The sequence below is a fragment of the Populus nigra genome, chromosome 3, assembly GCF_951802175.1.
Source record: "Populus nigra chromosome 3, ddPopNigr1.1, whole genome shotgun sequence".
NCBI lineage: Eukaryota > Viridiplantae > Streptophyta > Magnoliopsida > Malpighiales > Salicaceae > Populus > Populus nigra.
Window position 1 is genome coordinate 15,061,083 of NC_084854.1, and position 15,586 is coordinate 15,076,668.

Genomic DNA, 15,586 nt, shown 5'->3' on the forward strand with positions numbered 1-15,586 from the left:
AGTCATCATTGTCCCTGGTTATTAGCTCAGAAACTTGAGTTAATGCCTAGGTTATATGGTGGGCTTTGATACTGTAAAAAAATAATCATAAAATTAGTAAAAAAAAATAACAACATGAGTATGTATCTACCCAAATCCATTTCTCTTTCATCTTCTTCTCCACCTCTCAACCTCATTGTTTTATATATATATTTGTTAGCCATCACGTACTTGAAAAAAAAACAAATTTTTGAAATTTAACAATAACAACAATCAAAGGAGAGAATAAAAAAATTCCTGCAAGATATAAACTACAATTTAATTAGCTGAGAGGAGGTCAGATGCTTAAGTTGAAGTTAAGGATGCCCAATTATCTATGCTTAATTTTTACCATAAAAACTATTAATATTGATTTTACAAAACCCTTCAGACAATTCAAATAATGAGAAAGAAAAAAAAAATGATCCTAGAAGGTAGCAAAAATAAAATAGAAAAGAAGTTGTCTAGTTTTCCATCCATACCACCAGTAACCAAACAAGTCAAATATTAGCAAAAAAACCAAGAAAACCCCAACAATTAATGAGTGATTAGGGTTTAAGAATGACATAAATTCATAATCTCCAAGTTGAAGATAACATGATCATAAAGAAAGAAAATAAACCTAATCAGCCAAAAAATCAACATAGACAAAATCAAACTAAAAAAACAAAATGAAATCAATTACAAAATGATCCAAAAAAATAGTATTTTAGGTTCATTTTTTTTTAATATCCAAGCTAACCCCTTAACCTCTTTATGGCCACACCTTGCGCGCACAATTACTTTAACAAAACAATCCTTGAGTGTAAAGCCCACAAGTGGCTAGTGCAAAAAAGAAAGAAAAAAAAGAAAAGCAAAAAAAATTAAAAAAAAAAAAGATAAGCTTGTATTTATGTCATAAAGAAAAGATAATATAAAAGTTTTTGGATGTTATTCAGCCACATCTTCTAGGAAGAAAAAAGAGAAAAAAAAAACCCAGGTGAGAAACATAAATAACCCTCCTTTTAGGATGATTAAGCCTGCTAACACATTAAGAATAAGATTGTCACTACAGTGCCATAATCTACAGTAAAATGAATCTACATCCACCGTGTAATTCACAACATAAAAAGCCACATACTTTAGATTTTTTTGTTAATTACTTCTAAATTCATGCTCAAATGAAGATTTTTTTTTTTTGAATTAGTTTTAGCTTGTTAAGGATGAATTTAAATATTTCCTTGTTTAGTTAGTGCAGTAAATAGGTGGCCCCGATCATTTTGCTATTAAGGTATGTAAGTTATTTCATTGTGCATCTAAAATGTGAAAAGATCAATATGTCTCCTATCAATATCATAATAACAAATGAATAATAAGAAAAAGACCATTTTGCTCTAAATAACTAGTTTATTATTCTTTGATGTAAGGGAAAAAACATCACTTCACTATTATAATCCATAGCGAAACTACTCACGAGCCATACCAAGTAAGAATACCAAGAAATCTAACTTTTGAATATCTATTATCATCATTACCATTTAATGATCAAATTGCATATGCATTAACAAATGAAATATATGATTGGTGTACTTACTAGGACTTGTATTTATGAAAAAAAAAAAAAAATTGGTTGTTGTAACCATAGTTATTAAATCCGGCTTGGTGGTTGACTAGGCCAAGAGGTCGGGTTCTAGGTCACACGGGTTGACCTAAGTCAACCCTAGAAAACTAAAAAAAAAATACTTGAGGTTTTAATATCCCATATGAAAAAGTTAAAAAACAATTCATGTGGATATATACTATATATGCTGTAAATAATAAAATTTAAAAGATTTTTTCAAAAGATTTTTTTTTTACATTCGAAAGATATTTTTTTTTTACTTTTATGTTAAAGTATTTAAACCAAAAATATTTCTTATCCACATTGGAGAAACACAATTTTTTTCTTGAGAACATATAATTAATATACTAATGGGGTTTCAATCCCACATTAGAAAAATAATTTTTTCTTCTGGTGTTTATATAGTGAACTTTGATATAGGCTAGTAACCAACAAAGAAATGATAATAAGCTTGTACATATAAGATTGAGCCAAGTGAGAGAAAACCATTTGATTGTCCTATCAAGAAAACCATTTGATTGCCCTCTATACACAAGGCAAAACTTATGCTTTATGTTTTGTCCCTTAAACTGAAACCACCACTTTAACTCCTCCGATTCTGTTTTTATTATTATTATTATTAACTAGTGTCACAATTATAAAGATTCTATTAAATACTAACACTCGTGCACTCTTTGTTTTAGATAACATAACCCATAAATATTTTGTTCCACATAGAAAAGTTAAAAAACATGCTATAAAAAATGTGAGACTATATATTCATAAACTATTTTTTATTTTTTATTTTTTAAAATAGAAACATAAAAATAGGTTTCACCTAGGTTATGTTGGGTCACCTAATTTACGAGTTGACCTGACGAGTTGTCTGAGTTTTACCAGGTCAATTACAGGCATGAGTTTTGCATATTTCAAACTAGGCTCGACCCCAGAATGAACCCACCAAGCCAAACCGGGTTTGAAACATATGGATTATAATGGTCATCTGAAAAAGTTGGTCGAATAAATGAATCTAAGTTCTTGACATGATGTTTTATATAAGTTTTTTTTAACAAAACTAAAGAGGTAAACTTATTAATATTCCAATATGAGAAAGCTTGTTTTCATGTACCTAACACTAAAAATCCCATAACATATCCATGTATCATTCCAATGCCTAGCTTGTGACTTCAATATTCTTAAATCAATTATTTGTGATGTTGTAGGAAACTTTTACATGTACTTTTTAATCTTTTAAAAATAGATCCAATGTTTTATCTGCTAGAAAGAAAAACCACTTTGTCTCTCTCTAAAAAACCTCTCCCTAAAAAAAAATTACTATTTGGGCAGTCACTTATTTCACAGAATGTAGCCCTTCTTTATTTCCTCCTCATATTCTTCTTCCTTTTTTTTAAAAAAAAACTAATTATAGCTATATTTTCTGAACTTGATCTCGTAGAAGTCTAAATAATCATGAATTTAAATTTTTATGATTTAAGATTTATTATTTTTTTCGATTTATTACCCTTAAATTATCAGTTGTTTTTCTTTTTAATTTGTATTGACTATATGCATGTTCATTCAAGGATCTATAGTGGATCAAGCCATGAACTTAGGATCTATAGTGGATCAAGCCATGAACTTATAATTTTAAGTGGATTTATGAAGGTGTTGTTATCGACTTTGTCAATTGAAAGAGGTTTTCTCCATGAATAGAGCTCGGGCGGTAATGCGACCCATTCCCTAATAAATAAGTACTAGAAGGAGATTTTCATAGTCAATACATATGAAAAAAATCTCATTATGGATAGTCCTTATTGTGGACATAGACTCATTGTACTGTGAATCACACTATAGACATAAAGTGTTTGCATTATAGACGACACTGTAATGCCATGGGGGGCGTTGTCTTTGCTATTTTTTAGTCAAAAAATGCTATTAGGAGGCGTTGTCTTTTATGTGTTTTGTGTCAAAAGCTGATGGGTCTGGTTTAACAGCCAAACCTAGCCCTATTAGGTTTGGCTAGGCAGTAAGACCCAAATCGCTTCCAATAGGTGCTGAGTCTGGCATGGTAGCTAGACTCAAGGCTATTAAGTTTGGCTTTGAGCCAAACCCATATATGTCCAATTTTAGTCTTTTTGCCTCTGTAGATTTTTTTCTTTTTTTTATTGATTTTTTTTCATACTGTGAAGAGGAAATAAATTGATGAGATTTTTTTTTATATTATACAAAATTTGAGTGATAACAATTTTTTTTTTCATTTAAGGTTTGGTTGGTTGAATTTCTTTTCTCTTAGCACTGGGACCTGTTGCCAGCAAGACCCAATAGAGGTAGACCTTGTTGCTTGGTAGAATCCAATAGAATGGGGCTACTGCCTAGCAGGACCCAATAACATTGAGCCCTCATGCCGGCTTTGCCTATTTTAAATATCAAGATCCAACTACTCAAGTAAGAAAGATTTCTAGTACCAAACAAAGCGATGAGAGAGATCTCCAACTTATTTAATTTTTTTTTTGTACGGTAAAGAGAAAATAAATTGTTGAGACTTTTTTTATATTGTACAAAAGTTGTGTGATGATAATTTTTTTTTTCATTTGAAGTTAAGTTGAATATCCTTATTAAAACATGCTTGTTTTTGTATTTCAAAAACGCTTTAAAAAAATTTGAAATTTTTTTATTTTTTAAATTAAAATTAATATTTTTTTATGTGATGATATAAAAAATCAAGGTTAAAAAAATTAAAAAAAATATTATCTCAATATATTTTTTTTAAAAATATTTCAACAAATAACCACTACGTAATAATATAAGCTAATATATTGGTCTGCGCTCCGCAGTGGGTCAATAACAAATTTTTTCTCAAATGTAAAAATACTTGAGTTAGGTTAAAAGCACGGAATATATTTGCACAATCACCATCTTCAAATAAAGTATTTTGTATAGTAGCACCTTGAATAGCGCATAGCAGAGCAGCGCCCAATACACCGGCAACCAATTTCTTTTCCTTTAATTTTTTTTCTTTTAAGATATTTCCAATTTGATTTTTTTTCCTCTTTAATTTTTTTTCTTTTCTCTTATTGATTTTTTTTCATGCTGTAAAGAGGAAATAAATTGATGGACTTTTTTTATATTGTACGAAAGTTAGGTGGTGATGATTGTTTTTCATTTCAGGTTGTGTTGAATTTTCTTATTAAAGCATGTTTGTTTTTGCGTTTCAAAAATATTTTAAAAAAATTAAATTTTTTTTTCTTAACTTCAGATTAATATTTTTTTGATATTTTTGTATTATTTTGATGTTGTGATATAAAAAATAAATTTTTAAAAATAAAAAATATTATCTCAATATATTTTTTAAGAAATATATTTTAAAAAATAAGATTGTGGGCATAGACTCATTGCACTGTGGACCACACTGTAGATATATAGTGCTTGCATTGTTGATAATATTGTAACACCAGAAGGCATTGTGTTTTTTGTTTATAAGTCAAAAGGTGCTGATGGGTTTGGCTTGACAGCCAGACCCACCGGTTTTGGGTATGGCTGGACAGCCAAACCAAATGCTATAGGGTCTCGCGTTGCAACCAGACCCAACACTTTTGGGTCTGGCTAAGCCAACAAATATTTCCAATTTTTTTTTTGGCATCTTTAGATTTTTTTTCTTTTCTCTTATTTAATTTTTTTCCATATAGTAAAGAAGAAATAAATTGATGAGACTTTTTTTATATTGTACAAAAATTGGGTAATGATAATTTTTTTTAATTTGAGGTTGGGTTGAATTTTCTTATTAAAGCATGTTTGTTTTTGCGTTTCAAAAATGTTTTTTTAAAAATTTGAAAATGTTTTATTTTTTTCTTTAATTGAAATTAATATTTTTTTATGTTTTTGTATTATTTTGATGTGATGATATAAAAAATCAATTTTAAAAAAAATATTATCTAAATATATATTTTTAAAAGTAATCATATATAATAATATAATAACTAGCATATTGGCTTGTGCTCTATAGCGGGTTAATAACAATTATTTTTTCAAATGTAAAAATACTTGAGTTAGGTTAAAAACATAGAATGTATTTGCACGATCATTATCTTCAAATAAAGTATTTTTAACAGCAATATCATGAATAGTACATAGCAGAGGCAACTAATTTCTTTCCCTTTATTTTTTCTTTTAAGATATTTCAAATTTTAGTTTTTTTCCTCTAATTGTTTTTCCTTTCTCTTATTTTTTTCCATACTGTAAAGAGAAAATAAATTGATGTGACTTTTTTTATATTTTATAAAATTTGAGTGATGATAATTTTTTTCATTTGAGGTTTAGTTGAGTTTTTTTATTAATGCATGTTTATTTTTTGCTTTTCAAAAATGCTTTTAAACAATTCTAATTTTATTTTTATTTTTTTCTTTACTTTAAATAAATATTTTTTTGATATTTTTATATTATTTTAACGTGATTATATAAAAAATAGATTTTATAAAATGAAAAAAAATATTATCTCAATATACATTTTAAAAAAATATTTTAAGATATTTTTAATTTTATTTTTTTAGAATATTAGATCTAGCTCTATTGCTAGACTTAATGTTTTTTTAGCCTTGCTGCTTAGCAAAACCCAATAATATTGAGTCCAGTTACCAACATAACACAAGAGTGTTGGTCTCAGCTTTTCAGCAAGACCCAATCGATTTGAGCCCTGCTACCAACAAGAAGTGCCTAGCAGGACCTAATCGAGTTGGGTCTTGTTGTTTATTACGATGCTTGGGCTCTATTATTATGCTTGTTTCTATAGTTAAATCCAAGGTTATTTTATTCCTGATATTATTATTAAACTCAAAACACTTAATTTATTTTTATATATTTTTTTAATATTTTAAAAATTTATTATTGACTGGCTTGGAAGCAAATGCCAGCAATTCATTAACCTGACAGCATTACTGTGGATTTCAATCAACGTCGAAGGATATTTATTTGGTGACTTTAACAATTAGTTTGTGTCTTCGTCTTCTTTGCTTCATTTCCATCATTGATGTAACTTGTTAATTTGGCAAGAATAGTAGATATTTAGGATTCTTATTGGGAAAAGAACAAAAGTTCTGATAAAATCTATGACATTATAATTGCAATAGGGACGTAGACGTGTAGGCCAGGCCTTTGGCAAATTATTAACCATGAACAGTTTTTTAGTATTTGTTTTTTTATAACAATATGTTTTTTAAATTCCTTTTTAAATGAATGTGGTTGGAATACTTCGGCAGTGTATGGAAACGCGGTTCAACCCGTGTTTTTAAAAAATTTGATTTTTTTTTATTAAAATTTAATATAATTTATACGTTTTGAATCGTTTTGATGTGCTGATATCAAAAATAATTTTTTAAAAATAAAAAAAATCATTGACATGCATTTTGGCACGAAAAGTTATTTGAAAAGCACCTGCAACCACACTGACAAACAAGCTCTTCATCTTAATAATAAAGAAAAAGAAGATAGAGTTTTAGGTATTTAGCTTGTATGAGAGTATAGTTGCAGTTATTTTTTAAATAATTTTTCATGTTAAAATACATGCCAATAATTTTTTTATGTTTTTAAAATTAATTTTAATATCAGTACATCAAAATGATTTGAAAATACTAAAAATATATTAATTTGAAGTAAATAAAAAAATAAAATAAAATTTAAACTTTTTAAAAAATATTTTTGATACGGAGAAAGCCGAGTTTTTAGACAAGATGAATGTTGTTTTTTAGGTTAAAATAAATTAATAAGATCCCTCGGACACTTTCTAGGTGTTAACATGTGAAACACAAGTTAAAAATGGGCTTGGATTCCAAAAACTTGGACCCTCACTTTTCAGTCACCAGAAATTATGGAAATCTGACCTAGCAGACACATCGAAGAGTCGTCTGTATTATTAAAGACAATTACACCATCCACCCTTAATAATAATAATAATAATAATAATAATGTTGGGCACCCAAGCCTAGGCAAATGCACGCTTGGACTTTATTTACTGCATTAAAAGGGCCCATGTGATTCAATTTCGAAATGGGCCCCCATGCAGATAATTTATATCTGTAGAAATAGATTATACAGAGAAGCTTCCTTTAATATAAAAAATTGCAAAGAGGGTTTTCTAAGATGGTAAATGAAAACTATTCACCCACGTTTGTAAATATGTAATTGTCTTGATACCAAGGAATATTCGTCTTTTTTTTTTCCCTAAACAAGGTGTAATAATGCACTCATATGATTTATTTTTTTCCCTATAATCCCCCCACTATATATATATCATCAAATAAACTAATCCCTATATATCTTGGTTTTTTTTTTTGAAGAATATGTTATATTTTTCATATTCTTCATATGATATACATTTCAATGAAATACTTATATGGTAAGATGATTTTTTTATCACATAACTCCGTCCTAAGTTTAAGATTTAATTTTTCATAACAATATCTTTGATGATGTTATCTTTACTTATGATTAAAATAGCTATATCCAAATTTATATTGTGATTATTATTTATTGTTATGGAATAAATCAATTTAAAATTAAAATTACATACTCAATAAGGTATGAATTCAAGTATCATAAGTGTTTCATCATAAAACGTTATATATAATTTTAAAATAGATGTTTAATATGAGTTTATTTTTTATTACTTCTTATTCATAATCTTAGTTATTACTTTTAAAATTTAATAAAATATAAAAATAAATAAAAATAGTAAACTAACTATGAGCAATAAGCATATATATATATATATATACACTTTTCTTTTTTAAATTATAATATTTATTAATTATTAAGAAATCAATGATAGAATTTATTATTATTAATCACTTGTCCGCGGAAATCAAGAGTAGGTACAAATTCTTCCAATTTATGTCTTATATATTAAATCTAAATATATTTTATACACGTATTTCTATTTAGCTGTCACCTATGATGGATTGATTCAAACGGTTGGTCAAAGATTCGAATTGGGTTTGACTATTCGATTGTATAAATAATTCAATCAGGATCAGATTATATATATATATATATATATATATATATATATATATATATAGCCATTGCTTCCACTAACACGCATTTAATTGGGTGGGATAGAATTCAGAATTAATTTGTTGTCGAAAAACATTACATGAATCATAAAAGATAATTTTGATGAGAAAAAATACATTTCTCTTCAATCATTTTTTTAATAATTATTTAATTAAAAATATAAAATTTAAAAAACCATATATATACGGAAGCGATGGCATTTAATTGGGTGGGATAGAATTCAAAATTAATTTGTTGTCGAAAAACATTACATGAATCATAAAAAATAATTTTGATGAGAAAAAATACATTTCTCTTCAATCATTTTTTTTATAATTATTTAATTAAAAAAAATAAAATTTAAAAAACAAGTCCGCTAAAATCTTTGAAAGCTATGACCTAGATCATAGTTAGACAAGTTAACTCAGTTTAACTGAGGTTAATTCAAACCATTTTTATTTTAATAATTTTTTTGTAAAAATCATTATAATAATATTGCTTTTTTTTCTTTTAAAGTTAAATAAGTTCTTACTAAGTTGACTGAGTTGAAAATATATTTTTTAGATTTATGAGGTTAAACTAGGTTAATTTTCACATAATTTACTTAAGAACCCAACTCACCATATTAACCTACCAACTTTAGATAAATTTAATAACATTCCCAATTTAAATAGGATGGTTTGTATGAGGTTTAAAAGCTGCAAAAACCAATTTTTTTTTTCTCCAAACGAGCTTTATAGCGTATTTAATATTATAGTAGTGATTGTTTTTTAAAGTATTTTTTACTTGAAAATATATCAAAATATTTTTTTAATTAATTTGAAACAAATAAAAAAAATTAATTTTTTTAAAAAACAGCTCTTTTTTTTTTAAAAAAAAAAAAAACAAAAGGTGCTAGTCTCACACCTATAATCAAATCAAGAGAGAAGTTGATTCTGCAAGAGTTTCACTACCATAATCAATCAAGCCTCGTTTTTTCAAAGAAAATAGGCCAACAGAAGATTAGACCTTGACCCCATAAAAAGTCTTATTTATTTTAGTACGATTTCTTCACTGCATGACACGCTTATGTAGAATGTTCTCTGTGTACACGCCGCTGCCGGTTCGGTTAATTGTCTTCCATTTCACACGCCACGCTGTGAGCGTATCATCCCTTTCCACTTGTCTACAACTATCTCCCTACATTATTTTATTTTCTTAATTCAACGCACCGTGTAAATACATGGATTTTAAAATGCTTTTTATATTAAAATAATATTTTTTTTATTTTTTAAAATCAACTTATCAAAATAAAAAAAAAATTAAAGTTAACCCACATTTACAAACGCTCTTTAACTATACATAATATTAAATCAGGTGCTGCATTATAAATCTATAGTATCTAATTAATTTTCCAAACTAAATTAAATGATCATATAGCTAGTAGCATACAAGGTTTTAAGTATTTTTCATAAGAATACGCAGGAGCAGTCATCTGTGTGGTACCAACTCAAGACTTTTCATCCTTCAATAATACCTAATTATTCATATTCATTGTATTAGCTAGTTAATCTCTCGAATAATTAATAATTACCAAAACCTTTTAGAAGACATTAGTCAATGTAACATCAATGTTTTCAACAATATTGATATTTGGTATTTGTTTGGTAAAATACCATGGAGAGGGTAAGGAAGTTGTGCTTTGATTGAATTGTCCACCCTTATTTTGACCATAATTAAATTAACCATATAATTAATTAATTAATTAATTAATAATATTGTTGACAATTAAAACGCTACCAAAGTAATATTTGTTATCCTTTGAGACTTTTGCATTACTTAAATTAAGAAATTAAGGAGAGTTGCTGAAATCTTCATCAGAAGTTTTCAATGAAAGTGATTGTTTCAACTTGCCCCATATTAATTACAAGATGATATTACAATTATAGGAATTTATTCTCACATAAATACCATTCATTCTGGGTATATTTGATAATATAGTTCAACTTATTTTTTAATTATTTTTTTATATTCAAAGAATATTAAATTAATATTTTTATATACTTTTCAATGATTTTAATATACTGATATAAAAAAAATTTAAAAAATATTTATTTAATATATTTTTATTTTTTTAAAAAATATTTATTTAAAAATATTTTTAACTACACCATGGTTACCAAACTCACACTCGCATAATTGAAGAACATGGTTGAAATGACATTTTATATAAATTTAATTTTAAAAAATACTTTTAGAAATAATAACTAGCTTGGTATAAACACCCGTATAAAAAGACACGAAAATTGACGATGTGGTCGATTTATTTCGCAAAATGACAACAACACTCATTGACTTTTGATAAGTGACGACAATATCAAATTGAACCCCACCTTACCTACTCCCTCATTGACAAAACTACCCCTTATGAGAGTAGTTTCTTTCATGGTACTCAAAACATAACAAATAGGATGATTGAGATTAAGCCACCTTTTCTATTGCCTTTCAAAAGGGAAATATAAACAATTTATTTAAAATTAATTTTTTATATTTTTATATCATATTAATATACTAATATCAAAAATAATATTTTTAAAATAAAAAATATTATTTTGATATATTTTCAACTAAAAAATATTTTAAAAAATAACTAATATCACATTCACAGACACCCTAATTATAATTTGAATTTGAAAATATATACATGATCTTTTCCATCTTTATACTGATGTCTCTCACATTATCAATATTCATGATGATGATCATCACCATCCCAAAAATATTAAAAGCAAATACTGTGTTGGAAAGTGTTTTTTTTAATATATTTTTTATTTTTTATTTTTAAATTAATATATTTTTTATATTTTTAAATCATTTTGATATATTGATATTAAAATTAATTTTTAAAAAATAAAAAAATATTATTTTAATATATTTTAAAATAATTTTTTTTAAAAAAATAAAGATTACTACACTCCAACATCCCGTAAACAAGATGGTTGAGATGACTGCTCAACAACTAGCTTACGGCCCCACCGAAGGGTCAACTTGGATGGGAGATTGACGACCATTTGATATTAGGGAAGATTAGAAAAGTCCACGTCAGATAATCGGCGATCGTGATGATATTCTTAGCTTACAATGATGTATTCAGAGGCTGTTTTGTGCATGTCATTCGCTGTTAATACAATTCTTTAGTTCTAAGATATTCTTTCTAGAAGCTTACGGGCTATTTTGCTATCCGACCAAACCTAGCTTCCTTTGTCAAAATCACCCATCTCTTGTTTGGACGAAAGTGCCCTCTGACTTTACTGACTTTGTGCTTGTGGTGTATAGCTGGTGCGCATGATTGGCTTGAAAACTTGGTTGTCAGAGGAAGAAGAAATGTCAGGCGGGGTATCCATGTCATTTTCTCTTCAACCAACTATGTAGATTGATTCTAATAATACTATATGGTATACTTAATATGAATAAATCTTGATTTATTCCACATTATATTATATTTTTAATTCCATGCTTTGAGAAATGGACATGGAGATAAAAGAAAGAATCAAACGTGTGTGCGGAGAAAGGAGTTGATAACTTCTTTCTCCATGTCCGCGTTTTGAGAGCTACCTATTGCTGATTAATTTGAATATTATTGTTTAGGTCCCGATTGCCTCCCCCTTTTAAGCCATTACCCCATCACCCTATCTCCAACATCTCTTCTCCTCTTCCTACCTAACTCCTTCCCAATCCTCCTTCTGCTCTTGGGAAGAACACTTATTGCTTTTCTTTCTATATATATATCCCTTCGACAACAACGAGGATATCATCATTTTCCTGTTGATCCCAGAAAACGGATATCATTACAAGCTGAAGCATCGTTAGCTTGATGATAATGACGGTCGAAAAAACCACATGGAGATCGATGGTTTCAAGCTGTTTCAAGCCTAATGAGATCTCACCATCCAAACCCAAGAAAATAGTTACGAAACAAACTTCATTCCAGAGGCTTTCAATGTCCGATTTGAGCAATCCCAGCACACTATCTGAGGATCTCTCAATATCTCTCGCTGGTTCTAACCTTCACGTCTTTACACTCCCCGAGTTGAAGGTGATCACACAGAATTTCGCTGCAAGCAACTTTCTCGGTGAAGGAGGGTTTGGACCGGTGCACAAAGGTTTCATCGATGACAAGCTTAGGCCTGGCTTGAAGGCTCAGCCTGTGGCCGTTAAGCTTTTGGACTTGGATGGCTCGCAGGGACACAGGGAGTGGTTGGTGAGCGCTTTGAACTTATCATTTCTAGCATGTATTGTGTATTATACCTACATTCGTATATATTTTTAAAATATCCTTGCTACTTTTAATTAAAGTGGGCTTCCACTATCCAAGCTGTAAGATGATTAACTAACTCTGTCTCTTTCTCTTTTAATAATTTTTTTGTTAGGCGGAAGTGATCTTTCTAGGGCAACTGAGGCATCCACATCTTGTGAAGTTGATTGGTTATTGTTGCGAGGAGGAGCATAGGCTTTTGGTTTATGAATACATGCCCCGGGGAAGTTTAGAGAATCAGTTATTTAGAAGTATGTTTCTTTGGAAATCCCAAGTTTAATTTGTTATGCAAATAAACTATAATCATTTTACAATAAGAAAAGCAATCTGAGAGCTGACAGGTATTCTTTGAATTTTTAGGATATTCGGTATCATTACCGTGGTCAGCAAGAACGAAAATTGCAGTTGGAGCTGCAAAGGGCCTAGCCTTCCTCCACGAATCAGAAAAGCCTGTCATATACAGAGATTTCAAAGCTTCCAACATTTTGCTGGACTCGGTAAGCATCTCTTAATTTCTTTAACCAAGACTCGTCTTAGCTTACGCAATATTAATTAACCTTCTAATAATGATGTTTCCCCGAATGTTCTCCACAGGATTATACACCGAAACTTTCCGATTTTGGACTAGCAAAAGATGGTCCTGAAGGGTCAGACACACACGTTTCCACCCGAGTCATGGGAACGCAAGGCTATGCCGCTCCTGAATACATCATGACAGGTAATATATTATATATGTTTAATTTTAAGCTAGCTAATACTCAATCATACGTGTGTGTGTGTGTGTGTTTGTGTGATTGTTGCATTTGACCTTGGCATTCATTTGATTGCCCAGCCAGCATACATATAGAAATCTAATTTGACATTGATTGTTTCAGGTCACTTGACATCAAGGAGTGATGTGTATAGTTTTGGAGTGGTACTACTGGAGCTTCTTACAGGGAGAAGGTCTGTGGACAAAAGCCGTCCCCAAAGAGAACAGAACCTGGTAGAGTGGGCAAGGCCCATGTTGAATGATCCCCGGAAACTCGGCCGGATAATGGACCCGAGACTGGAGGGTCAATACTCAGAAACTGGAGCTCGAAAGGCAGCTGAATTGGCTTATCAATGTCTGAGCCACAGGCCAAAACATAGACCAACAATGAGCATAGTTGTTAACACTTTGGATCCACTCAAGGATTTTGAAGACGTTCCTATTGGACCTTTTGTGTACACAGTTCCAACTGAAAATCTTAAAGAAGATGATAACAAGGAGTGTGAAACCAAGAGGGATCAGACGAAGAAAGAGAAGAACGGGCAGCAGCACCAAAGGCATCAACTCCATCGAGGCCAAAAGCGTCAAGGTAGATCCCGGCCGAGGTCTCCGACCATTCACTCAGAAACTGCTCTAAGCCAAAATCATGGAAATGGATTGCACTCTCCTTTGCACCATAAAGCCAGGGGATCGAGCCTAAACAATATTTAGTCAAACTGTAAATCTTGATTACTGTAAATGCATTTTCCTTTTTGAGCTAGCTCGCTAGTTTCCTTGAGTTCCATATTGTCACCCAAACATTAGTTTGAAGCGTAAGAGTTATTGTGGGAGGACTTCTTCATTTCCTTAAATTGATTCTTTCAAACACAAGACACCTTCTTCATTTCCTTAAATTGATTCTTTCAAACACAAGACAACCTACCCTCTCTCTTTTTTTTTTCTCTGGGACTCGCATGATCTTTCAGTTTTCTTTTTTGAGCCAGGCAAGAGACCAATTCAAAAAAAAAAAAAAAAGCAGCAACCTAATTAGATATACGCAAGTTTTGCCGAGCAGGATTTTCAAAGATTCTTTACAACAGCTAAGCAATTTGAAATATAAAACGCGTTGACAATATTTGTGATTAAATTCCCACTAATCCAAATTGTGTTTACATTATTGTAAGCATTATTAATTTTTGTCGAGAACATTGACTGCTTACAGCTGTGCCATCAATTTTGATTTGTATAAGAAATCTCTTCACTGGAAAGCAAAACGACCACAGGACTAATTGTACCAAGAATCCTCCTCAATAACCCACTATTCTATTTAGAGACTGATTAAACACTAAAGACTAGATCTTTATCATTACTGTCTTACCTCCATTTCAAAGCAAAAGCGAAAAACGTGAGGTTGTAATTGTATTTGTACCGGTGTTTTTTAAAAACTTGAATTTTTGTTTTTAAAATTATTTTTTTGAGATTTTTTTGTTTATTTTTTTTTCAAGTTCCATCTTTTAACTAAAATGAGGACTGAACATCCAAAATCTTTATCATTGGTGTCTTACCTCCATTTCAAAGCAAAAGAAAACGCGCGAGGTTGGAAATGTATTGAGAACCGTGTTTTTTAAAAGTTTAATTTTTTTGTAAATTTTTATATTATTTTAATGTGTTAATATTGAAAATAATTTTTTTAAAATAAAAAAATATTATTTTAATATATTTATATATATAAAAAAACTTTAAAATAACCATAACTACCCCTCACAACTATAGACAAGAGAGCTAGCCAAGCGCATGCTTAGAAAACGATAATAAGCTAATGAACTTCCAGCACTGCTATATATTCGCTGGCTGATTGTCTAAAATTTTGCAGGCGGAGGCCTCCTACCAGTAATTAATATCAATAAACAATCAGCTTGAA

The 15,586-nt window shown here is 29.4% G+C and overlaps 1 protein-coding gene across 1 annotated transcript; it reads left to right on the top strand.

Moving 5' to 3' along the window:
• The first annotated feature begins 12,139 nt into the window (after positions 1 to 12,139).
• LOC133688386 (serine/threonine-protein kinase RIPK-like) lies at positions 12,140 to 14,556 on the top strand. The gene is made up of 5 exons (XM_062107857.1): positions 12,140 to 12,881; positions 13,051 to 13,186; positions 13,296 to 13,432; positions 13,530 to 13,653; positions 13,811 to 14,556. The coding sequence occupies exons 1-5, from the start codon at positions 12,495 to 12,497 to the stop codon at positions 14,395 to 14,397; spliced, it is 1,371 nt and encodes a 456-aa protein (XP_061963841.1). The 5' UTR covers positions 12,140 to 12,494; the 3' UTR covers positions 14,398 to 14,556.
• The last annotated feature ends 1,030 nt before the right edge of the window (positions 14,557 to 15,586 follow it).